Source organism: Cyanistes caeruleus, chromosome Z, assembly GCF_971803275.1.
Source record: "Cyanistes caeruleus chromosome Z, bCyaCae1.hap1.1, whole genome shotgun sequence".
NCBI lineage: Eukaryota > Metazoa > Chordata > Aves > Passeriformes > Paridae > Cyanistes > Cyanistes caeruleus.
Genome location: NC_141732.1, coordinates 8,348,638 through 8,373,666, shown reverse-complemented (window position 1 = coordinate 8,373,666; position 25,029 = coordinate 8,348,638). Strand labels below are relative to the sequence as shown.

Genomic DNA, 25,029 nt, shown 5'->3' with positions numbered 1-25,029 from the left:
AACCCAGAGGAGAGGGAAAACTTCAAAATCATTACAGTCTTAGCTTACAGTCCTTCCTTTCTATTTCTAGAGAACCTAAATCTTGATGATTCCTTAGGTAAGCCAGGCTACAATGCCTATGTAACCAGATGCTCGTGGTGCTCACGGAGGAGTTCTGCATCCCAAACTCTTCTGCAAGGGCCTGATGCTCTAAAATCTGCTTGGCTGCACCCTCAGATTGGCATGAAGCAGAGGCACATCCTTTGGAGTTTAAGAGGTTTCTACTGGTTCCATAGTAATGAACTTCATGGAGGAGGAAAAAAGTGAAAACCCTGTAAAGACCTTCCGCCTTCCTAATGTAGCCAGGTTTTCACCGTTGAGGTATAAGGTTCTTAAGAAATACTGAGGCATCATACCAGTCCCATAAGAATCTCTTTATTTGTGTCCATTTTTATTTAGCACATTACAACTTCAGCAAAGGCATGGAGCAGATGTGTGTACCAACATTTGCACATAAATGTTGTCAAGACACAAATAAAAGCACTGATCTGCAGTGCTAGCCCAGCAGAATTACTTGCAGGAAAGGATAACTTGCTGCAGAAATTCAATCATTTCTACTTGCATCAAGGCAAAAAACCAAGAGCAACTTCTGTTATACAAGAGACTGTAGTTCTAATTCAAGTAGAAATCTGACAAAAGAGCACTGATTTTATGTGCTGGTAATATCAAGTTGGTATAGACAAGAAGTTGATTTAAAGCCTTTCAAGTTCTGAGAGAGATGCAAGGGACTGTTTTAACACTTACCTAACATCTACTTAGAATGTTTTATCCCCATTAATAACAGTGGAAGAACTGTTGAGTAGTATAGGAAATGAAAAGTAAATCCTGTTTCTACTACAGACGTCATTAGGCTTGTAAAGTCTAAAATTTACCATAAGCTTTTAGATAAGTAGTGCTTTGCAATCAAATAGTCTACTAAGAATCCTCATTTATTTTTATCTAGTTGCTTCTAATCTCAAGAAGCAAAACTAAATTACAGTGGCCACGAGTGTTTTACATACAGCTGATAGAGCTTAAAACACAGGACTAAGGTTTAGTAAGGCTTACAAGAAAGTCCAGTGGGTTTAAGACAGAAGACAAGAAATTAAACCAGTTAAATGGTGATACACTTCAAACTTTTATCTTGCTTAAAACCTAGAACTTTGCTATAAACTTTATCCTCTTCAGCATATCCCCTCCTAACAAAAAGTTGTCAAGGAATGATTAGCTGCAGAATTTTGCATTTTTTCTTAAAATGACAAACTGCATGCTGTCCTACAGTACATGAGGTACAGCAGGTCTTGTATTTCCCTGTCCAAGCTGCCAGCCCTAAGGGCTATGTTTTCCAGCTCAAAGCTTAAAATACTTTCTTTCATGACACTTTTACATCCCCTCTTATAAAACATACGTCTCCAGGTTAAAAAATTTACCTGCTGCGCTGCACTGTGTGCTTCACTCTTTTGCAGTTCTTGCACCTGAAAATTTACAATGAATGTTTATGCAGAAGAATGTTCATACTTTGAGAAGCCCTCAAAACTTTAAGATTAAGTCTTTGGAATTCAAGATTGTGGTCTGGAAATAATTTTTTGTCCTATCAAAGGCTTAAGCTTCCTTTCTGTATGTTCTGTGAGCTCAGAACTGCCATACTATTACTCTAGGCTTTAAGGAATGGAGATGAAAACAGGGAAATTTCAGTAATTCGTGCCTAAATAATTAATGCAATTGTTTTTGTTCAAAATACTGCAGTGTGAAAGAGTACAGATGCAAATCCAAGAAAAAAAATTATATTGACTGTAAAAAAACCCTTTATTCTCTTAGCAACTTTGGTTGCGCTCTTACTGATTGGTCAGGAATATATCAAGTAACAAAAAGAGCATCTCCACTCAGGAGGTTTAAGTGCTGACACAAAGTTGTTCTTAGTATAGGCAGAAGAGATTACAGATCTTTATGAGCACAAAAAGCTCATGGGAATTTTAGTCTGTCCCCTTAATGATGTAGTTCTGAGGACGGACATCCATGGCAGTTGATAATTTAAAAGGAATTCAGGAAAAAGTGTTTGTAATGGTACAACTCCTTAGCTAAACGTGTTTTGTGCTTTTGAGTGTGATCTTAAAAAGCACTCCATTAACAATTTTGGATAACAACTTGTTTCAGCAAGACTAGGGAAGAAGTTGTACTTCAGTCATGTTGTGTTAGTCTTGTGCAATTTAATGCATCAATTTCTAGCAAATCATTTCAGGTCAATATAAGCTTGATCGCTCCAAGGAAGTTATTCTTTCCTATATTTAGTATCCACCCATTTAAGAATGCACACACTGTACCAAATACTGTGTTACAACAAAACATGCAACAGTGAATTATCTCTATAATCAGGTGCCTATAACACATAATTTCACAATTTACAGCTTTAGTGGTGGGGAATACATCCATTATGCCATCTCTTACAATAATACCCTGTATATTCAAGATGATCTATTCAGAATTTTCCCTATGAAACAGCTTTGTGCTACCAGATGCACCACAATCAAAGTATTAAGAGTAATTTCATAGATAAAGAGACAACTAAAGTGCAGAGCCTGAGGGATATATACTTTTATTTATGTTTCTGCAGAAAGAGGTTACTGAAAGACTTCTGCATGAAGATGAATAAAATATTTTCATTAAGCTTCAGATGCTGCCCACTGCATTGCTTTTAAATAAAAATGCATATTCTCTATCAGTCACAGCAAAGTAGTAAGTAAACTTACAGCACATTCTCTTAATATATCAAAATGTTTCCAAAGCAATATTATTGAACTTATACCACAGTCCCCAGTAAGACCAAGCTGCACAAAGGAGGCAGTAGGGAAACTTATCCAGTTTAAGTGCTCTTCTTTTCTTCACCCAGCAAGTTCACTGTTGCTTTCTTGGCTGCAGGAAAATAAAATCAAGTTTAGTCATAGGCCTACAGACAAAGTGGGTTATCAAATGTTCTCAAGCTGCATGAAAAAATATTTCCTTTTATTCATAAGAGAAAGAACACAGAAGAAAATTATAGCTTTTTTATACATGTAGATAAAGTGATAAAACTGAGCATTGAAACATTTTAAAAAATAAAACATAAACAAGGAGCAGTACAATAAACATTACAGACTGATACATACATACATATATATGTATGTATGGGACCTGAACATCTAGGTCCCTAAATTAGCCAGGTTTGCAGCAAAAAATATACCATAATGATAAAACAAGCTTAGAATAATGCTAGTATTTGTGTGTAAATACATGTGTTGTGCATGGCTTCTCAAAAAAAAAAGCCTGTTGTACTGTTATGGTGGAAAGGATTTTTGGTTGTTGTTTTTGTGGGGTTCTGTTTTGTTTGTTTTGTTGTCGTTGTTTGGTTTGTTGGGTTTTTTCTGGTGGAAATCTTTATATATTAAAAATAGGAAAAAGAAAGAATAAGTGATGAAATGAGGACAGAAAAATCCCTTGTGCAACATGGAAGGACATTAATTAAGACACATGCCTAACAATACAGACTCAAGAAGAGTCATGCAGCAAAATTTTCAAGAATAGTTGAGCAAGGCAGTTCTTTTAAGCAGAGAGGAAAACTGCTTAAGCTGCTAAGATAAGAAATAAGCATTCACTGTTTGGTGGAAAGGATAATTAAGATGCTTTGAAATAGCATATAGATAAAAATTCCTTCAAGTGAAACTTAAAAAATCCTCTATTTTATCTTCTTAATACATTTCCTTCTCTTATCCATAATATCAGATATTTTAGAATGCAAAGGTTCACTACAGGATGCAAGGAAATAAAAACTTAAGCAATCTACCGGCTGTGATAACACGTAAAAATAAAACATATGCAATTCCTTTAAGAGTGGGGAATCCTTTGACCTTCAGAGGAAGAAAAAATGAAAAAAACATACAGATGGGAATACTGCACTTTCCATGTTGCTGTGTTTTGCTGTTAATTGTTTGCTGCACACTTGGGAGCCCTTCTATACTACCAGGTATTTGAGAGAGTGTTTTAGGAGATATGAAGATACACTAGAACAGTAACTGTATTTATGAAAGGTATGTCTGGACCTGCCTCTAGAAAGAATGTTTTTAGTGATGTGTATGGTGGGAAGACACACAAACAATTCAATTCCTTCCACTCAATCTAGCCTAACTGCAATTCTAAACAGCAAGATCCACTGCAACCCCCATTTCCCAAATTTAACTTCTCCATTATAAATTTTGCAATTTATTTTTGTTTCCTCCAAATGATGAATATTGAGTTCAATAATAAGAGCTCCCCAGTGAAATTCTCACTACTTGCTGTGACCAGTGAATGGCCTTTTGCTCACCCTCTTTAGTGATGGTGTCTGCAGTCTCTGCAGCCTTGTCTTTCAGGTCCTGCACGACGCTGTCCAGCTGGGCCTCGTGCTTCAGGAAGAAAGGACGGATAATCCGGTGGTAAAGAAACTCTGCCCCGTTGGAAGGGCTTGGAGCCATGCACCACAGCAGGAAGCCACACTGTGAGAGCAAGGACATCGGCCTAAGTGGAAGGAATCTGAGTAGGAGACAAGGTGCCTTTCCTAAGTGCCACAGAACTGAGCAGATTGAGAACAGTGAGTCATTCCTCATGTGGTCAGGGCTCCAGGAGGGTGCACACCAGGACAGCTACACATGGTGAATCTTTATACTGGAATAATTTCATGGATAGTGTAAGAACAAAGGAGGAGGACTGCAGCAGTAAATCTAATCTGGTGCCAGGTGTATCAAGATTACATGCACTTTTTTTTCTCTTTAAGGGAGAACTATAAAGCCTGGTTAGAAAAACATCAGCGTCTCTCAATATTTCTGAAACATATGGCACAGGCCTGACTGAACATCTAGGTCCCTAAATTAGCCAAATTCAGCCAAAACATATCCCTGTCCTCTCTGCCTCCCTTCCTTGAAAACACAGTGAGGGAAAGAACAGGATTGTGTGTACCCCAGAGGTAAACTGACCAGGAGGAGAGATAAACCCAAGCTACACACATTGCACAAACAAGAGTAATGCTTCTGGATTACAGTTCAGGTACAGCTCTTAGAGCACCATCTGCTCCCTAAAAAAATCAAGGCCCACAGTGTGGGGTCATGTTTCTGCATCTTAAAAAAGGGGATTGGAAAGACATTACATGTTATTACATGTACTACAAATCCCTATTTTTACTACTGAAACACTTTCATTTGGCTCCAGTTTCACTGCCATACACCACAGAAAGACAGCAATGCAGAGCAAGATGAACCATTTAAGAGGCAGGGAGTGTCATAAACTAAATTTGCTTGAGCTATAAAAATATATATAAAATTATTTTACAGGATAAAACTGCAACAAAATTAAGTGTTTTTTCTCAGCATTTGTACAGTTCTTTCTGTACACAAATAGTACAGTATTCTTCCATGTCAAAAACCTCTCCAGAAAATGAAGGCCAAACAACTTTTCTCAGACTACCCTTTCCTGAAACAAAACAACCTCAGCCTCAAAACATGCCTTTCTTTCATGTTAGACAGGATTTCACATGTTTGAGGATTTCCACACATTTCTGAGTAGAAAGGAAACAAAACACACAGTCTTCTTCAAGCAAGCCATCCAAATATTCTGGAATATGTCTCCTCTGTTCTTTCCTAACAAGGTATGCCGAGACTGAATGTTCTGTAGGTTCTGCTCTTCACTTCTCTAAAATTTTGGCTTTGTCTTCTCTGTAGTGCCAAATCAATTTACCATCCTTTTGGGTAAGCATTAAGCTTTCTTCTTAAAACTATTTTACTGTAGTGTCAAAACAGAATGACTGAGAGAAGTATTTTCCCAGAAGAGAAAGGAAGGTTTTTTCAAGTAAAGTGTTCACCAGAGAGATTGGTCCATCAGGAAAATTCCAGTGAATTAAAACAAGTAATTCAACATGCAATAAAATCTGGCACCAATAAGTAGGAACAGATGAATTATTAAGTATCGTCAGAGAAAATAAAGGCAAAAAGTGCCTTTATCAATATAAATATTGATTTTCAAAAGCTCCAATTCTTTGGAACTTACTATAACAGAAAGAATACATGGTGCTATCTTGTCTTTTATTAAAAGCTGAAAAGTACACTGACTTTATTTCCTGTTCAAGAATATCTCATCAATTACTGAAAGTTATTTCTCCCACAAAACTGCACAAATATCTCAACTTCTACACAAAAAAGTTCATTCTCCTTTGTTTTAGAAAAATCCCTCAGATGTGACTCAAACTTCCTCTAAAACCAAAAGAAATTGGAATATCCCTTTCCCTGCCTAAGAACAAAATTAATAATTTTGATTTGACAGCTTTGTCTCAGTCTAGCTGATAAAAAAGTAATTATAGATTTGTTCTCAAATACCCATTACTTTTGAATTGTACTGAACCAGATGTTTATATGCATTTTCTATATGTACCAAAGTTGAGATTCTCACCCTTTTCAAAGCCTGAGAATATTAGACTGCTAACTTAGTTTTCCATTTTACCCTTGTCTCTCATTAAACTGAATTAACATAGGCTATTGAAAATAAAGTGGGTTGTAAGAAGTTCCAGCAAGCTCAGAGTGATAAAATTGTGAAATGGGGGAAAAAAACCCAAACCCAAAATATATTCTTTGTAACACTCCAGACCAGACAGAGGAAGGAATGGACTCCACCTGAGCTCACTGACCTGCTCACTTGGACCTGCTCCTAGCCGCTGTCTTTGCCCTGGCAGGACCAAATTTTGTTCAGAAATAGCATTACAGTACTTCAAGGCAGAACCATAAACGGAGTAAGGAGTCTCACTCACTCCCACCACCAAGAATACTCATAAAAAGATAAACTCTGCTACTTTCACTGGCTACTGTACTCTAATACCTGAATGCCATGGAAATCATTAAATCTTGAACGGAAGTACTTAAAAACTAATCATATGCACAAGAAATCATGAGTTACATGTATGTTCTGTGCTTCAGAGATAAAAAAAGGCAAAAAGATAAATAAGAAGCGGGAATTACAAAAAAAAAAAACAAAACCATAAAATCCAAGAAATGTCATCTGGAGAACAGAAGTATATACAAACATCATAACATATTTAAATAAGTTATTTAACATGCATTTCTCCCACACTAACAATCTTATAGTTTGCTGAAAACTTTAATATCACAGAGTCTAAACTCTGGACTTTGGGGACCCTGGGAGTAGCCATGCTCAACGTCTCAGCCATGCACATGAAGGTGTTTTGAAATACTGAGCAACTAAATCTCAATCTGGAGTGGAAGCAACAAGCTGTATCAAACAGACGTGAATATGCAAATTTAGAATGCTTTGAGAATGAAAGCAAGCTCGAAATTTTCATGAATGACATATCTGTGCTTCTACTTTATGAAAGAGATATGGAGACATCATAACTACCCTCCAGGAGGTTTTAGCTCATGGATGGAATGAAGTGTGGAAGCTGCCTGATTCCTCCTTCTCCCCCTGTGGAATAATCTCCATTCTTCCACCAATTCAGCAATGCTTTCTGATTCTTAGGCAACACCTGCCTGCCTTTGTACAAGAAAAGTAAACCTCTCCTACGAACCACTACTGAGAGCAAGCACTTGGCTCCTATGTGCCCTCTGCAGCTATCACAGAAAGCTGGATATTGACATAATTCCTTGTGTTTGCTTTTGCAGAACTGAGAAAAGTGCCTTTCCCTTGATTACAACACTACATGTAACTGTGGCACTCCTGATACCATTTTATCAGCCATTTGTGGTCTTTATCTGCAAAGTCAACCTGACTCTCAGTTGTGTGCTCTTCAGAAAGAGAGCTGTGGTGGCATGAAGAAATCATTGCCACATCTTTTTCCACTAAGAATTTAGAAGAGCAGCTCTGAAAACACACTGCATGAATTCAGAATTGTGAGTATATACCACTGCAGATGATGGATTAAAAGTTATTATTCCACTGAAGTAGAAGGTGTCCAAATGATTGCCACAGTAGAGGCTTGTTAAAGACTGAAAAGGAACAAGGCAAATGTGTAAAACAGCTATCACAGTCAATTTTTGTCTATAAAATATGGCATTTCCTGGAAACAGTTTTTGGCATCATCAGGTCTTATCATTAAAATTTTAAATGACCCCGCCACAATAGCTGGCAAGCAAATTGTTCTAACAACTTTGGTGGGACTAAACCAGGCTAACAAAACAAGAGAAGAGAACAGCCTATTGAACCACAAAACAAGTAACAATTCTTTGAGAAAAACAGCAGCTCTGCAGCAAGCCAGAATGTCTTCTACCCAACAGCATGCAGAGTGATCAGCTATCTCTTAGAAGAATTTAAAATGTTAAAGTTGACTGACACCTTAGATCACCAATAAAGCTTGGAACACATTAACCAAATCATTGATGGTAGTCAAATCACATTAACAAATGGACATTAGCAACCATCTCCTCTGATACCTACCAGTTCTTTCCAGGAAACTGAGCTTAATTAAAAATTAAAGCTGTAGGACAGATTATTCTTGTGTTCCAATTTCCTTCTTTGCTTAAACAGCACAGATGTTACTACCTCCTTCAACAGCCTTCATGATTTTACTCTCCACTTTTACTAATGCACTTAAATCAAAAATAGAGCCACTCTGTGGGGCTTACCATGTCTGTCATTTGTCCAAATTTACCTGAGCACCAAGAACTGTCTTTGTTTTTTGGGGGGGTTTTTATGGGACAGTGTCCCTTTTTATTTCCTAAAACACAGCAGACCTTTCCCTTCCACCAATTTCCCCTCTTGCCGCACAAAACCATCAGCTGTAAACAGATCACTTGCACAGTACTGAATTACTCATAACCTGCATCTAACAAAAAGGTGTGACCTGGGAATGATTCCAAGTGAATCTGTTGTCATCTACCCATTCCTTGAGACATTAGATCAGCTATATCAAAAGGTCCCATTTTAAGAGAGGGGTCACATGAACTTACATACCTTTAGCATGTAGTAGAAAGGGAACCAGGACAGAAAGATGTCAGAGAAGAATTCAGCTATGCTGAAAATGCCATACACAACCCAGTAAGTCAGCCATTGCGTGTCATCATCTTTGTTGGGACTTTCAATGGCCTTGATTCTGCAAGGGAAACAAATCAAGTGAGCAGAACAGTAGCCTGAGTCTCATCTATAATGATGATTTTATGACTCAGATTCCTTGTTATATGTGACTCTCCATAATTGAATTACACCAAGAAAACTAATTACTATCTATCATACAGACAGTTTGTCAAGATCTTTGAAAGGTAAAGGTTTTCCTTACACATCACTTCAAAACTAAAAGATACTCAAGCTATTTCTAGCTATGGGATTATACAGAGGGAAAAAAAAAAACAAACAAAAGGAGTGGGCATTCTGACCTTATTCACAAAACAAGGGGCAAGAAAGGGAGGGGATAATCTTTGGCCATAGTTTCAGTTCTGGAGGCACTGTGGTAATCCTGAGCAGAATGCTAGTGTACATCAGAGCACTACTGATCCACAAAACAGATAACCTGAGTGAGCCCAGGCCCATGGGCACAGCTTCCAGTGATCACAACACCTGCCTAGCCTTGCCTATACCCATCAGTGACCACCCTCCTTCTCTGGCAGTCGGAAAGGAATGATGAACAGAATTGTTGTCTTGGATGAAAAATCCTACAATACCTTAAGTTATCAAAATGGGGTAACCTTGCCTCCAGACAAGGTCTGCGCAGTGAGCTACATGTGGGCCAGAAATTCATTCAGTACTGCATAGGCTGGGGTTCCCAGCACCATCAGTGGTATAAGACTGTCTATACTATTCTCTGGTTTTTTTACATAGTTAGCTCTAATAAATAGCATTTTAAATGTTCTCATACATACATGCGCTAGATTCCTCTTTGAAAAGGTGAAGTTATCCATAAAATTTGCTCTAAGTCCTGAGAAGTACTTAGTCTACATAGAGGGGATCCAGATCCATGTGCTGAGGAATATGTATCTGCCTCACCCAATGTATTGCTCTATAAATTAATTCCTACAGGACTTGCAAAGTCTGATGTAAACTAAAGTATTAAGAACAGGGTAAAACAACATCTACTAAAGTACTGGGCTTTCTGCACAATGATTTGATGGGATTTTGTTTTCCATCTGCTACAAGAATGTAGTTCAAGTTTATACAGTTCTAAAAATCAGAAACAAAAAGATGCACAAGTGCTCTTTCAGTAAAAGTGGTGAAGTGGAATTTCTGGAGCCACTAAATTCCAGATTAGCACTGCAAGACATTTTAAAATAAAATAATAGCAAATCTAAGCCTGATAATTTCAAGCTTAAGAGTTTTAGAAAGCATTTGTCCTTTCCACTGATGCTGAAGGATTCAGTTTAATGAATTTAGTTTAAAATCTTCTATCACTTTTTCCTTTAATAGTAGGTATATTGTTGCTGAAGCAACATGTGTGAGATGTACCAGAAGTGCCAAGTTTTCTGTTAATTCCTTTAAAAAGGCAGAGTTAGGGAGGTTTACAAGGCAGAAATCAGAAAGTTGGCTGCAAGTCCATTTCCTGGTCTGTGAATTGAGAAAGTGAATTCTGTCACTTCCTAGCTCTGTGAGTCAGGGGGAGCAGGGGAAGTTGAGGGAAATAATTCCTGTGACATGCTGTATGTTTTAGCAAAAGCACTGGCAAACCCACCAGCTGCAGAGGGAGCTGGCACAGCTGCTGGATCGAATTACTTTGAAAAACAGCACAAGGATCTGATAATCCATGCATTATTTCTGCTGGAGTGTGAGGCTGGCCAGCAGTATCCTGCAGTGGGAAAAGCAGCAGCCCTTGCCATACCCTATCAATAAGGGGATCTTACCAAGGCACAGCACCAGCACAACTGGAAAAACAGGTTTTCCACAGGTTTTGCAAGAGCTGGTCTAATTCCTGCTATTCCTGTCATCACAGACAGCCCTAGTCTAAGCAGTCTCCTTAAAAGCAGTGACAAATCCAACTGCTCCTACTCCCACTGTAAAGCACAGCTTTTCCATGCCCACACCTCTGATGTATTCTAGTAAGATCAGGTGAAGGGGATGTACAAAAACAGCCTCTGGACATCACGGGAGTTAAGGAAGAAGGCTCTAGAGCTATTTTCAACATGTGAAACTGCACTTCTGGAGGGAAAGAAAAAAGTACATGGACTAGTAGGGATGTCAGAGTTGTGGAGAAATGGAGCAGAGAAAGGAACCAATTGCAGTTTCTCACTGTCAAAGAAAACTTGTTGTACAGTGTGTAGAATGTGAATTCCTTTAGTTCTACTGACAATTTCTCCATTAGAGGAATAGAGGGGAAGGCTTATATTACCACAATAAGCATCCTAGCTTAGTGTTTGGGAGAAAACACTTTGCTGTGAAACTTCCAGCACTCTTCCTGTTTTCCAGTCACTATGTGAAGTCATATATGGATTTAAGGAAGCATTGTTTCTTTTTTTCTTTTTTTTTTTTAGCATTATTAAAACCATCTCGGTGACCACAAAAATCAGCTTTCATTAAAAAAAAAAAAAAAAAAAGCTTACAATCTCCATTTTGTGGCAAAAGGCAGATGGCATATCACGGTGTTAATGGGCCAGGCTCTATTATCTTCTCTCTTTTGAAAACAAATGGCCTTTAAGAGCTCCTAAATACAGTGCTGTGGGTGTGCTCCCTTTGAACTCTGACCATCTGCTGCTGTAGTTCCTTAGGGGATACATGAACAGCACACTTGTATTGTCAGACAGCCGCAAGCAGCAGCACTGCAAGAAGTCAAAGCCCTGCCTGATTTAGCCAGCTGATGTACGCAGCAGTAAATCCACACGTGGCTCTTTTCTTACACGCTGCAGGGAACAGCACATCTCCCCTCCTTCTGCAGCGGTCTGATCTTGGTGAGCAAGGTCAGGGGCAGCCCCCCACCACAGCCAGCAGGCGACAGCCGCCTGCTCCTGCTGGCCATGACTCCAGCCCCAGCCAGCGAGAGAGGGAGGGAGGAAAAAGCAGGTTACAGAGGGCCATCAGTGAATAAAAGTTTTAACTGAAGTCAAGGAAAGGCTAGTATTTTATAAATATCCTGCTTTGAAATTGGGAGTATGTTCCTCAGATCAGACAGGGAAATCCAGCATAACATGTCCCTGTTGAATAAACGGGCAAAAGTTACCTCCATCCCTTGCTACTCACACACTATTTCAATAGTAAGTCACAGGAAATAGTACAAGCACATTAAGTTATGTAGAATATCTGAACAGAGAGGGATTTTTTTTAAATCTATTTATACCTACACTCTTTTCTACATTAGAATCACAACAAAATTAAATTTAGTCTTTCAAGTTATTCTAGAAGTATTATCCTGCTGCAATGGCCTGTACAATTAAGCTTAGGAGAGACATCACAGACATTATAAACACTTAGAGCACTTAATCATTCTCAGTAACATAAGAACACTTCATCCTTCTCCACGTTAGGTCACCAATCAAGCAGGCTGATACTCAAAATGCAGTCTCCATCAGTAAGTGAAAAGTTACAGAGCAAGAGGCACAGACACTACATCCTACTTTAGGATTGCCTTCTTATAAGTTATTTCTGTGTTGCAAGAGCAAATAAGTCAGTCTCATTAACACATAATATCAAGATTTTCTAGTAAATGAAAGACCATCCAAAGACAATAGCTTCAGATCTTAAAAATTATGCCATTTTGTGTGATTTGGCTGATTTGACTAAATTCCAATTTTGTTATGCATAGTAATTACATATCCCAAATTATTTTTTTATACTGCTTAAACACTAACCGTAGAGGACTTTAAACAGAGCCTCAAAAACTACTTACAGTAGTTCTGCACCTTGGAGGTAAAAGCAATCACTAGGAACAACTTCAGTAGTCTGGACAGTAAATACCACAGCTCAGTCATTTTAAAAACAGCTGCCTGACCAAGAGCAAAAATGACCTGCTGTGGGCTGGCATTGTGATGGGTGGGGAGCCAAGAGAAACTTCATTTTTAGCCAGATCTGTTCCCCTAGTAACCCTGGGGGTGCCAACAGGGAAGAGTGGAGGCTGTCACATTCTGTAGTAGCCCAGGGCTCCAATCTGCTCTGTACTTACAGTGTCAGAGCACTGGCTCAGCTTTGATCCTGTGCATCCTAAACTCAGTAAAACTGAACCCTAGATCAAGTGTGGTTACTTATCCTGTTACTGATAGTAACAGACACTGGTCTAATTTTAGTAAGTTGCCAAGTGGAGTTCTTTCACTTAGAACATCTGACTCATTTCAATAAAAAAATCAGCTCTTTTCTCTGTTGCTCCTCAGTTAGCTCTGGCATAACAAATTGTTTGTTACAGTAAATTCACACATATAGTACTCCACAGGCCAAGTTATGAGTTTGGAGTGGGGTTTTAATGAGCTGAGTCCAGATGTGGGAGGCAGAAATAAAAAAATGCCAGATTTTATTGCTGTGGTCTCATGTGAAGTGATCAACCTTATCCCTGCAATTTACAAGGTGTACCTGAGGATTCATGTACAAATAAAGTTACAAGTTCAAGGCAAAAGACCAATCTCCCTTAAACCCAGGGCTCATATTGTAGGTGGGAAAGACTGGACCATTTTGTGCATCCTTCCTTCAGTTTTCTGGTCAGTGCTATATGAAGTGAGTAGGCAGGTATATTTGTCACACCCTTAACCAAGTGTAAGTTTGGGGTTTTTTTCACTTTAAACCCCATTAAATCACCTATACTTCTAGAGCTTATGCCTACAGGTTTGCTCTAACTCTATACAGCAGGCTGTAAAATAGTTCACTTCTAGCTGTCTATCCAGACACCCGTGCAGAATCAACACTCCACTGCACCACAGACAGCCTTATCTTGGTGCCTCCCTGTCACCCTCATGTCAGACTCACCCTGGCAAGCTGCCTCCCTGGCATCTCACGTCATTTCAGTGAAATAAGTACCTTTGTCCTTGGATTCACTTTATCATTTTGGCTTCTACATTTCTAGCCATCACCTAAAAGCCTTCTGCTTTCCATCCTTCCTCCTCTTTTCTGACTGCAACAGCAGAGTCATGCATTTGCAGATATAGAAAAGATCTTCCTGCCAACTGCACTTACACAATTGTTGTGGTTGAAGCCTACCAGTTCCCTTCTCTCCCAATTTTGTGTACCTAGCAGGTGGGAGCAGAAAAAAACTCATGAAGGGTAGCAGGGGAGGGTTTCACTGACCATGCACAGATATTATTAGAAGACACCAAAAAGCTACATGACAGTAATACAAAGGGTTCTAACTGCATTTCTTAAAAGGAAATAGGGACTGAGGCAGTGAGAGGACCACATGCCATTTTGCCCACCTATGGAGTCCTACAGCCTACATGTTAACTCAGCACAAAACTAGATTCCTGAAACAAAGGGTTAAAAAACCAGGCATTCTCTTGTTTCACTGCTCTCTGCTCATTCTTGGCCCCCCCTTCTCCTGGAATAAGTATTTGTAGGGCCAACCAATGAGTCAGTTCCCCAGTTCTGACTCAGGTCAAAACCAGCTTCTCCAAAACACAATCCCACACACATGTTGGCTGTTCTGCTGGGATTAAGATGTGGTAGTGCCTCAGTTCAGAGTAGACCCATCTGTATAGCAAAGACCTTTATATTTTTAACCTATAAGTAAGCTGTGGAAGTAAAACTAAAATTTTCATACTGTTATCATGGTATTAGACTCCCTGCACCTAAACACTTGCTTTCTTTAGAAAAGAAAGCACATAATTTGTTCAAATGGCCACTAAGATGGCTTCTAAATGGCACTCTAAAATGTAAAATAACTAAAAACCAAAATGTGAGTATGCTTGGAGGAATTTATTTGGCAGAACATATTAAAAAAACCATCAAAATACCCTTTTAAGTGTCTGAAGCCCCAGATTATTAGGCACAAGAGAAAACAGCACAAGTGCAGACAGATTTGAAAATTTTCTACTTATATTTATACTGGGCATTGTGAATCTGGTTAGATATATCAGCTCTCTCAAATCATATTTATAAGGCAGCATTTCTTCTGAACTTCAGCACATCATACATCATTTTTCATGATGGAAGAAAGTAAGCATTTGCCTTAAAACTTGTTAAGAGAAAGGAAATTTGCTGCCCTAGTTCTCAAGAAACACACAAACAATTTTATCTTTTCTGAATAACTGTGATCAAAAAAAAAAAAAGCAGTGTTCCTGTTTTAAAGGTGTGAAAGAGGAAAAGGAACTAGGAGACAGACCCAAGACACCATGACAATATTCAAGCTTGAATTGAGTGTTTATACTTTTCTACAATCAATCCAGATTGCTAGTAAAATGCGATGAGCAACATTTACATAGTAAAAACAGCTGAAGTGACATAACAGCATAAAATTAGCCAAAGCAGAGAGGCATTATTGTACTATACTGCTTTTCTCCCTTGAAGACATTAGTAAGTTCAGACATTTTACTGCCCAAAGCTATTTTCATCTTCACAGTTTTTAAACCAAGTATGACAGCACTTAAGAAATCTCCAATCCTTTGCATACATTTCTTAGTCATCAAAGGCTCCCTTCCTGCTTGCACTCTAATTTTACGGAGGCTGCTAACCACCACTAACAATGGGTGGAGCTACATTTGAACACGCTAGCTCTGGAAAGTTTAGAGAAGCAGTGAGAATGCTGGCAATGGTATTTACACACTTGCCAACACTCACTTTTTCCATCTCTAGCCTGATTACTGCCTTGTGCAGTTAAAACTTGCTAGAAGTTTAAAAACTGTGTCTGTCACCTGTGGCAAACTTTTCAGTGCTGTTCTACTGCAACCACTACTGCTTCGTTTTGCCTCTGTTAAGAGACTCAGGTGGGCCCTTGCTGTGACATGTCATAGACTTGGATTTACAGGGAGATTCTGTACTGCCGAAGTAGAAATTCCTCCTTGTATAAAGCCACTAAAGATTTACCCAAGGCAAAGCTGAAGATGAACAAGGAGGAATAAGGAGGGACACAGCTGTGCCTGCCCGAAGCTGTATCAGGCATTAAGCAGGGAGCTGCCCCCTCCCCTGGCACTGGTTTGCACCACAGTAATGAGAAAGTAGGCAGCAGTTCAGCTGCACCACTTCACACCATCTGCTTGGTCTAGCAGTTACAGCCTCCAGCATTTCTCCACTGAAATTCACACCTGCTGCACTGCACGAACTCACAGTGAATACAGAGAATGACAGAGACCAAAGAAAATAAACTGCAGATTTGTACAAATCCTGTCAGGCAGATAACTGCACAAAACTATCCTGGTTTCAAGCATGAAGAGACTCAACTCTGAGCTGAGAGTCTCTGGGTTTGCTATGACTCCAATATAGTTTCTTTCAGGAAAGAATAGAGACGGACAGTAATTACCATGACTAAAGTAACCCAGAACCAAAATCCCAGTAAAACAGATTTGGAACATGCCGGCGAGTTACCCATCAGGCAGCCTGTTTGCCATTTTAAACATGTAAAAATGTAAAACTTGGAAAGATGTAAACCTGTAAAGCATGTAAAGACCTGATGTCCCTTGCAGAGCACAGACATCTGTCCCACTCCTTCATGAGTGTCTTTTCTGCTGACTAAGAGCCTGACTCACTAATTTGTCCCTGGCCATTGCAGGGTGGAAGGAACTACATGGCCTTCAGGATTCCTTTCCACCCAAACCATTCTTTGTTTTCCACTTGAGCAATTCAGTTACTTACAATGGAGAACTGATACACTGACCTACTACACAAAAGAAGAAATTAACCAAAGAAAAGTAATCTGCTTTTTCTCTTTCAGTGCTTTTCTGAAACGTTTCAGGCTTGGTTTCATTGTTGAAACACCTGTGTAAACATCAGACTAACACCCTGCACAATCCATTCCATTTACAGCTCCTGACCTCTTCCAGAAGCCACAGCTTTTAGAGCAAAAGGCATTTGAGGGTGTGCGCAGCTGATGAGAACAGCTGAAAACTGTGTTCTGTTCAATGCTAAGAAGCAAAGCCAGTACTGTCAGTTCATACAGCAGGCTCTTCATCTGCCTTTCCAAGAGGGACAAACCAAAGAGCAGAGAGGAATAATCAAGCCACTCTGGATAGTGTTCTTTATGTTTGAGTCTCTATGCTTTACAAGCAGAGGGGATGGCACTCAGCAGCACCCTGACTACAGTACATGACCAAGAGCAGCCAAAACAAAACAGGCAGAATGAAATGTGGATAAACTCTACATACCAGCTCTGGACTTGGGAGGGAAAGGCTGGGGAGGAGACTGAGCCCACCTGTGCTGTCAGCAAGCTGCCGCTGAAAGACACTGTCATGCAGCACACCACACAAGTTTTAAATTAGATCTTCACCTAGGATTATAATTTCCTGCTATAAATGCTTTCCAGCATTAAAAAGGCAGCTAAAGTACAAGCATTTAACTTAACTGAATCATTAAACCATGAACTGGGAAAAAAAATAAAACAAAACAAACAGAACTGGCATTGTATTGGCATGCTTTTTTGTTTAAGTAAAAGTTAGGAGCCAAGGACACTGCTCCCATTATTAAAAAAAAACCCCAAAACTAAAACACACCACAGTACTAAGATCTGGGAGGTAACTTTTCACATTAAGACACATTTAAAACCACATTTCAGCATGGAAAAGGGAGACATTCTACAAAAAGATTAAAAAAAAAATAAATCCCAGCTTTGAAAGAAAATCATTGGTAATGAAACCTTATTATTCATATTTGATTTGCTACTGCCTTGCTTCTGCAGTTCCAAGCATTTGTATTATCAATTTAATCAGAATCACTGCATAATGGAAGGTTTAGAATATAATCCTCATCCAGTTTTAAAACAAATGTTAAAATTTAAATAGAATTTTAGAAAGTAATTACATAATTTTTAAAGTGATTTAAGTCAGACACAAAATACTACATAAACTTAATTCCTACACAACCATTTCAATGTTTTGAATGTCTGTTGGTTGTTATCTCCCCTTTCAGATTTTAATGGAAGAATACTTTTAAACTTATCTTTTCACTAAAAATTATTGTTTAGGAAACAAAACCTAAGTTTCTCCAGAGCTCTTGGCCTATAATCTCCAAAATCAGTTAACACCAGGAACGGCATTTAGAAAAATGTTGTTTGGTCTTAAGCATCATAACCACAGGACGTTTCAAGAGTCTAAAATTAAGTCAACCTCTCAAATCTCTGAAAAAAAATTGAAGAACCGACTCTGTATTGCCCAGAATCCAATTACAGAGAATGTATTTTTAAAAGCTGCTGACTGTATTTAAATAGTTACATAAAAAGCAATCACTGTGTTTCAACACTACAGCAGTCCTGCTGGGAGGGACTCCCATTTGATGGATGTATTAGGTTACACAGGTTTTATTTAGTACGTTTCTGCAGTCTTTTAGATCATATGCAGTCCTGCCTTACAGGAAATACATTTTGGTCTAAAGTACTATGTAACGCACGTGAAAGGTAACAGTTACTATGTTTTTAAGAAGATCTAAGGAGCCCTTCCTCTGAAAAAGGAAGTATTTAGAAGTCTTTTACGCTGGAGAGGAGTGTTACAGTGTTCCTTCTCCCTCCCCCCCCCCACCCCCATCAGCAAGGCAGGTTTGGAGTAAGCAGCATTCTTTAATGCACCTCTGTCTCCAACCCATCAGAGTACCCAGTACTCTGTACCAGTGCCTTCCTTCCCCCCGCTCAAACCATTGGTGCGGGTTTTAACAAACACCCTCAAAGCGGCCATCCTCCCTCCCGTTTCCAGCAGCCAGGTACGATCCAGTTTCCTGCTGGAGATGACAAAGCTGGGAACCCAGCCCCAAAGCGTGACCCTCCACAAGAACTGGTTATCAAGCGCGGAAACCACCCGGCGTCTCCCATCTGTAACTCCTGACGTAGCACTCACGAGATGGGAGAAGCCTCCTTCTTCACCTGGCACCTGTACCTGCTCAAGGAAAGGGGTGGGCGGCAAAACACTTTGGAGCACGGTCCCGGAATGCCACCCCAGACAGGCTTGGCACTGCCGCAAGGGATGCGATTCTGCAGCCACATCGGCGGGTGGCACCCGGAACCATCGCGTGGCGAGGGGGGCAGGAGTCGCGACACTCACGAGACGTAGGCGGGGTAGGCGAAGCCGATGATGTTGCAGAGCAGGGACGCGCCGTATCCCACCACCAGGTACACGGCCACGACCCCGAGGATGCCTGAGGAGAGAGGGAAGAGCGGTCAGCGCCCGACGGAGCGGGACGAGGAGGCGCGGGCAGGGCGCGGCCGCCCGGGGCCGCCGGCGCGCCGGCTGGGGCTCACCGCTAGCGATGTAGGTGCGGCTGACGCCAGTCTTGCTCTCGATCCGCTCGAGCACGGCGGTCATGCAGTTCTTCTCGTGTAGGAAGCGGTCGAACCGCTGCCGCATCGCCGCGGTCATGGCGCCGGTGCCGCCCGCTCCGCTCCGCGCCGCAGCCCCGCGCTCCCCGCGGCCGAGCGCAGGCGCCGCCCCGGCACCCGGCGCCCATCCCCGTGGCGCCGCGCCCGGGGGCGGCGGCGAGCGGCCGGAACCATCTTCCGCCGGCTGTGGGCCCGCTCCGCGCCCGCCCCTGCGCGAAATGGAGGTCTGGGGGCGCGCCCCGCCCTGGCACACCCGGTCTCTGATGGTTTTTGGGGGCTCTGGGCGGGATGCGGCACCGGGCGCGGGGCGCTCAGCCAACGTCCCCCCGCGGCCTCCCGCCCTCCTTGCCTCGCTGGCAGGGGTAGATTTTTAATGCTAGAGGGGAGCCAGGGACACAGATCCCTGCAAGGATGGTGCGCCTTGTTCAAGTAATCAAACAGCGTCGCTGTGTCGAAGATGGCAAGGAGAAAGAGGCCACGCACGTAGCCGGCTCCAATTGCCTACAGCTGCTAGAATGTCCCGCCACCCCCAAAACAGCGCGTGATACCAGCGAGTTCTGACACGGTGAGCAAAAGGCAGAAACAGATGGCAGGCATTAACGTGATGCAGAAGAAAGGTTATGACAGTTTACGGGTACCCAAAAGGCGTGTGTGACCACGGCGAGGGCAGCAGTGCCTTGCTGTAACTGTACCCTGGAATTTATGATGTGTGCAATGTTCTTGCCAACTAAATAAAATGTGTTGGCTATGATGTAGTCCTGGAAACCTCCTCAGCTGGGCTGACCCTTCCGAGCAACTCCTCTGCATCTGACTCAGCATTACAACCAGTACTGGGACTCTTTATGTCCTCTTTAAATCTGTGTTGCTCCTGAGGGTGCCAGAAAATATTAATCAGTCTTCCTTTGTGTATGTCTTATCTTCACCTAAAAAAAAAATTAAATGTAAACATTGCATTGTGCTTTGGAGCTGTCAATATTTTGGGGGAAGGCATCTTGAAAAGAATTTAAATTAAATTTTTCTTCTTTCCAGTAATTGTCTTATTACAGCAGAAGTGAGGATAAGAGAGAAAATAATAGTCTATAACCCTGGTCAAAAGACTTGTCCTGTAATTGTAATTTTATTTTTTTTTTCTTTATATAAGGTTTATGCTTTCTTTAATGGAATAAAGAACTACAGTTAAAAGTGATCTTTGGAGGTTATGTAGTGCAGTTGTCTGCTCAAACTATGGCTAATGCTAAAGCTAGATCCTGATGCTCAGGATTTGGACTCCTAGGGTCTGAAAATGTTCATGGATGGAAATGCTGCAGCCTCCTTGGACAGGCCTTCACTGCGCTTAACTGCAACCACAGAGATATTTTTCCTCACATTTGAAATTGAGATGTCCTTTGATGTCACATGTGACTGTTTCATCTTGTCCTTTGCCTTGATTTTTTATACTTCTGAGGAAGGCCCACTTCACTTTAACCTCCAAACAGATAGTTAGGTCCCCACTTAGCCTGCACTTCTGAGAAGCAGCACAACAGTCCCATTTGACACCCCTCCTATGCTATATGTTCCAGTCCTCTCTTTTTCCCTTGTTGGCTGGATCCATTCGATATGCCTTGGCTTTTACAAAGAATGTGAGGGACTGTTGGGACTGGAATTACATGGCACGAAGGCATACACTGGTGCTTTCAAATTAATAAAGATTAGTAACAGTGACAGCCTTAAGAAATGGTCCTTAACAAGATCTGTGAGAGATTTAACTCTTGGCTTCAAGCAGAGCAAAATTCTACACCTTAATTTAAAATACAGCAATATTAAAAATGCTAGCAACTCAACTGAGATTCCTTTTTTGTCAAGTATAAAGACATTGCTGTATAGAAATTCCTTGTCTTATAAGGAAACTTTAATGTTCTAATGTGCCTAAGGGTTAAAAGTGAAACAAGGTAAGCATCACCAAAGGTTGCAGAAAGCAGTGTCACTCTCATTTTACTAATGACGATGCTGGGATGTGGAAAAAGTACAGGACCTGCTAAATTCCAAATTAATGTCTTGGTTTGGAAGACAGGCGTCAGCTAGGGGAGGCAGGAACCTCCATTGTAATGAAAAATATAAAGCCCCTCCCTCTGAATTATTATAATTCTGAAATCAAGAGGCTCTCAGGCAGAGATTTGGGGATAGGAATAACAGTTCTTTACTAGTATTTATAACAAGGCAAACAAACAACAATAACTACAGCATTAGCAAGAATACAGAACCAGGGGCCCCGTGACAGCTTTCTCGGCTGAGACGGGAAGGGATGGAGGAGAGGCTTTGTTTCACAAACCCCTCGGGCAGTCAGTCCCGGTGCTCCTGCAGGGCTCTGAGGAACAGTCGGCTGGAACAGCAGGGATGAGCTGAGATCCTGGGCTGGTGGATGAGGTGGATCAGCAGCTTTGTGGTGGTGCCTGGCACTGCCACACGTCCCGGCAGAGGGCCCACAGACAAAGAAGAAGAAGAAAAAGAAGACAAAGATGAAGACAAAGAAGACAATGAAGATGAAGAAGATGACAAAGTAGAAACAGCAACAACAGGTCCGAGTGTGTCCTTATCTGAAGCAGAAGAAAACAAGCCAGCCAGCAGCTGCTCCCACCCTTTTTCCTGCCTCCCCTCCTCTGGGCCCAGCCAAACTCTTGAGAAGACTCAAAGTCTTCTCAAGCACCCAACAAGTACCAGCAGTCAGGTTTCCCTGTAACTAATGGGGAAAATTCTATAGGTGAGAAGGAACAAAAGGAAGGACACCTAACCCCAACAATGAGTAATTCTCAAACTGAAGATTTGCAGACTTGGATTCTGGTTTGCAGGAGTGCAAAAGCCTCATGGAAACTTGTTTTGGTCTTTTGGGGTTTGTTTCTCTCCCATGCTCACTCTCTTTACACTTAATAAGGTGCCTCTAAACATTTGGGATTTTTTCATCATACCTATAACACTCAAGGACTGAGGAGGAGAGCAGGTAAGACACATAAGTATTATAGAAAAAGAGAATTTAATAAAAATGTTGAAACCAACTCAATTCCTACAGAGTTTTCATAATAACTCACTCCCTGATTTTTTGTATTTTTATTTAAAACTAAACTATAAAATGTGGTATTAATAGGTTTCCCAGCTGATCTGTGCTAGACAAATGTTTTCAGTGCACTACAGTGTGCTGTGTAAACTCTTTATAGCAGTAAGGTGCATAACTGTTTTGTTTAAGATACTTATGTTACAGGGCAAGAGAAGAATGAGTTGGAAATTGGAAAGCCAAACAGAAATAAAGGCAGGGTGTAGATGTACAAAACACGCTCACGGTGAGAGACTTCTCCAGGGTCAGCCTGTTCAGGAAAAAGCAGTTTATTATTTAGGTAGAGGGAGGAAGGGATCCATTTACGCTGCCAGCCACAGCATAAACGTGCTCAAAGAGGGAGAGAGAGTGGAGAGAGGAGTTGGGGAGCATGAAGGAAGGAGGTAGGAGAGAGTAAGAGACGAGTAAAAGAAGGGAATGAAAGAAGTAAGAGAGGGCGAGTTAAGAGAGGCTAAGAGAGGAGTGGGTAAGAGAGTGTAAGAAGTTAAGTAAGAGAGTAAGAGTAAAAAAGAGGTGGAGAAGTTAAGAGAGGGTAAAAATAAGAGCGGAGCTTAAGAGGAGGTATGAAGTTAAGAGAGCATGAGTTAAAAGAGCGAAGTTCTTGTTACAATACATTTTATCTTTTTCTATAGTGAATATTCTAATTCCCAGTAACCAACCATTACATGACACACATTCTATAGAATTTACATATAGCCTATAAGAACTACTACATTACCATACAATGTCACATTTTAAACTCTAAAACCTACCTTTCAAATTCTTCTCTTGCTGCTTGACCTTTGGATTCACTATCAACAGAAGGGTATTGTTCAATCAACAGGGATTCTCCTTCAGCTGGCTAGACTATTTTTCTTTGGTTACACAGTAACTAACACTCAGTATCCTATAGCTCAAACCTAGCTTTTCATTCTATTTGGATTTTAGGTTTCATATTTTCAGAATCTTTTGCTAAACAATCATATTCATAACGTTTCCCTGTTATCTCCCCCAACAGTAAGGTACTGTACTAAAAAATAAGAGTCTTCCAGCTCAATATGGAGAACATGCTGCATTGGGCAGTGGTATTTCATGTTCCCAAAAAAACCTGGAAATATGAATGGGGAAGGAATATTGTAACTTGAAAGATGTAGACAGGAAGGTTAAAGGGGGATCACATGATCTGCTCAAGGAGCTCCTGCAGGAGAGGAAGAAAACCAGAAAAATGTAGCAGAACTGGCCCATGGAGGACCAAGAGGATAAGTGCCTTTCCACCTAGAAAGATTTTAAAGTAGTGGTGTCCTAAACACAAGAACCAAAGCACATATGCATCAGTAGCCCATTTATCCAGGCTACCCAACCACTACTACATGGTAGGGTTACCATGAAGTATCAGAGCTACCATCTAAAGTCACAAGCAACAGGACACACCTGGGCTGCAACAGGAATTGCACCCTTAGAATTCTGCACCACATGCAAAATGACAGGCTGCCTATCCTGCCTGCTGAGGGTTGTGCTATGAAACAAACAAATAGAAAACATTATATTACAGTATTATGTCCTTTTCATGATACTCCATTCTTCATTTTCCCTTTCACATCCTAATTTTTTCTCTACATTTATTTTTCCAGTTAATACAAGTCTGTATCTTTACTTTTTCTCTTTGATGTTTGAAGTTATTTAATCTGATTTTAGGATCAGACTGACCTAGTCACTAGATAAGCTCTCTTACTTCTTTAAGTGTCTTCAACACACTTCAACTGTCTTTTCACCCTGAGCTGTGGTCCACTGCAGTAATCAACCCAGAGTTAAAGGTCAGCTTGTGGCTTCAGCACAGGTGTGTACTTCATGGACTCACAGAATAGTTTGGGTTGAAAGGGACCTTAAAGCTCATCTCGTTCTGATTCCCCTGCCATGGGCAGGGACACCTCCACTAGACCAGGTTGTTAAGAGCCCTGTCCAATTTGGCCTTGAACAGTTCCAGGAATGGGGCATCAACAACTTCTCAGGACAACCTCTGTCAGGGCCCTGCCACTTTCACAGTTAGTTTTTTCACAACAGGGAATCTAAACTTATTGTCTTTGTTTAAAACCATTCCTCCTTGTCCTGTCTTTACATGCCTTTGCAAAAAATCTTTCTGTATCTTTTTTGTAGGCTTTATTTAGGTAAGAAGGTGCTATAAGCTCTCGCTGGGACCTTCTCTTCTCCAGGCTAAACAACCCTATCTCTCTCAGCCTGTCTCCCCAGGAAAGGTGCTCCAACCCCCTGTTCATCCTTGTGGTCCTCTGGACTCCCTCCATGTCCTGCTGATATTGGGGACCCCAGAGCTGTGCTTCCTCCAACAGTCTGCTTGATTAGGAGTTTGAATGGATGATCACATCCCAAGGGATGTTTGTGTTACCTGGACCAGCTGGTTGAGCCTGTTTGGGATCAATGTTGCCTAAACAATCCCTGCTGTCTTGACCCATAGCATGTCATGTCATGTATGTAAAACAATGCATATGTTATTGCCATTAAATTAACGATTACGTACAAAGTCTTAGATAGTAAGTTATTTGATCTGATTATGAAAGCACTGTAATGTTAGGAAAAGCCC

The 25,029-nt window shown here is 40.8% G+C and overlaps 1 protein-coding gene and 1 long non-coding RNA gene across 2 annotated transcripts in view; both read right to left on the bottom strand.

Moving 5' to 3' along the window:
• Positions 1–392: 392 nt before the first annotated feature.
• Positions 393–19,451, bottom strand: REEP5 (receptor accessory protein 5). Its single transcript, XM_086868094.1, has 5 exons — positions 19,292–19,451; positions 19,095–19,188; positions 8,977–9,115; positions 4,355–4,523; positions 393–2,928 (listed from the first exon to the last, which is right to left on the bottom strand). The coding sequence occupies exons 1-5, from the start codon at positions 19,407–19,409 to the stop codon at positions 2,879–2,881; spliced, it is 570 nt and encodes a 189-aa protein (XP_086724220.1). The 5' UTR covers positions 19,410–19,451; the 3' UTR covers positions 393–2,878.
• A 2,070-nt stretch (positions 19,452–21,521) lies between these two features.
• LOC147648076 (uncharacterized) overlaps positions 21,522–25,029 on the bottom strand; it is a 7,197-nt gene continuing 3,689 nt past the window's right edge. The window contains exon 2 of the long non-coding RNA XR_015280571.1: positions 21,522–21,804. This is a non-coding gene — a long non-coding RNA (uncharacterized LOC147648076). The remainder of the gene's footprint in view (positions 21,805–25,029) is intronic.

What these genes read in the sequence shown, in the direction of transcription:
- REEP5 (XM_086868094.1), bottom strand. Translation starts at nt 19,409, where the DNA reads ATGACCGCGGCGATGCGGCAGCGGTTCGACCGCTTCCTACACGAGAAG. An exon ending in CCGCACCTACATCGCTAGCG is followed by an intron (nt 19,189 to 19,291) that starts GTGAGCCCCAGC and finishes CTCTCTCCTCAG; the next exon opens with GCATCCTCGGGGTCGTGGCC. An exon ending in CTTTCTACTACATGCTAAAG is followed by an intron (nt 4,524 to 8,976) that starts GTATGTAAGTTC and finishes TTGCTCTCACAG; the next exon opens with TGTGGCTTCCTGCTGTGGTG.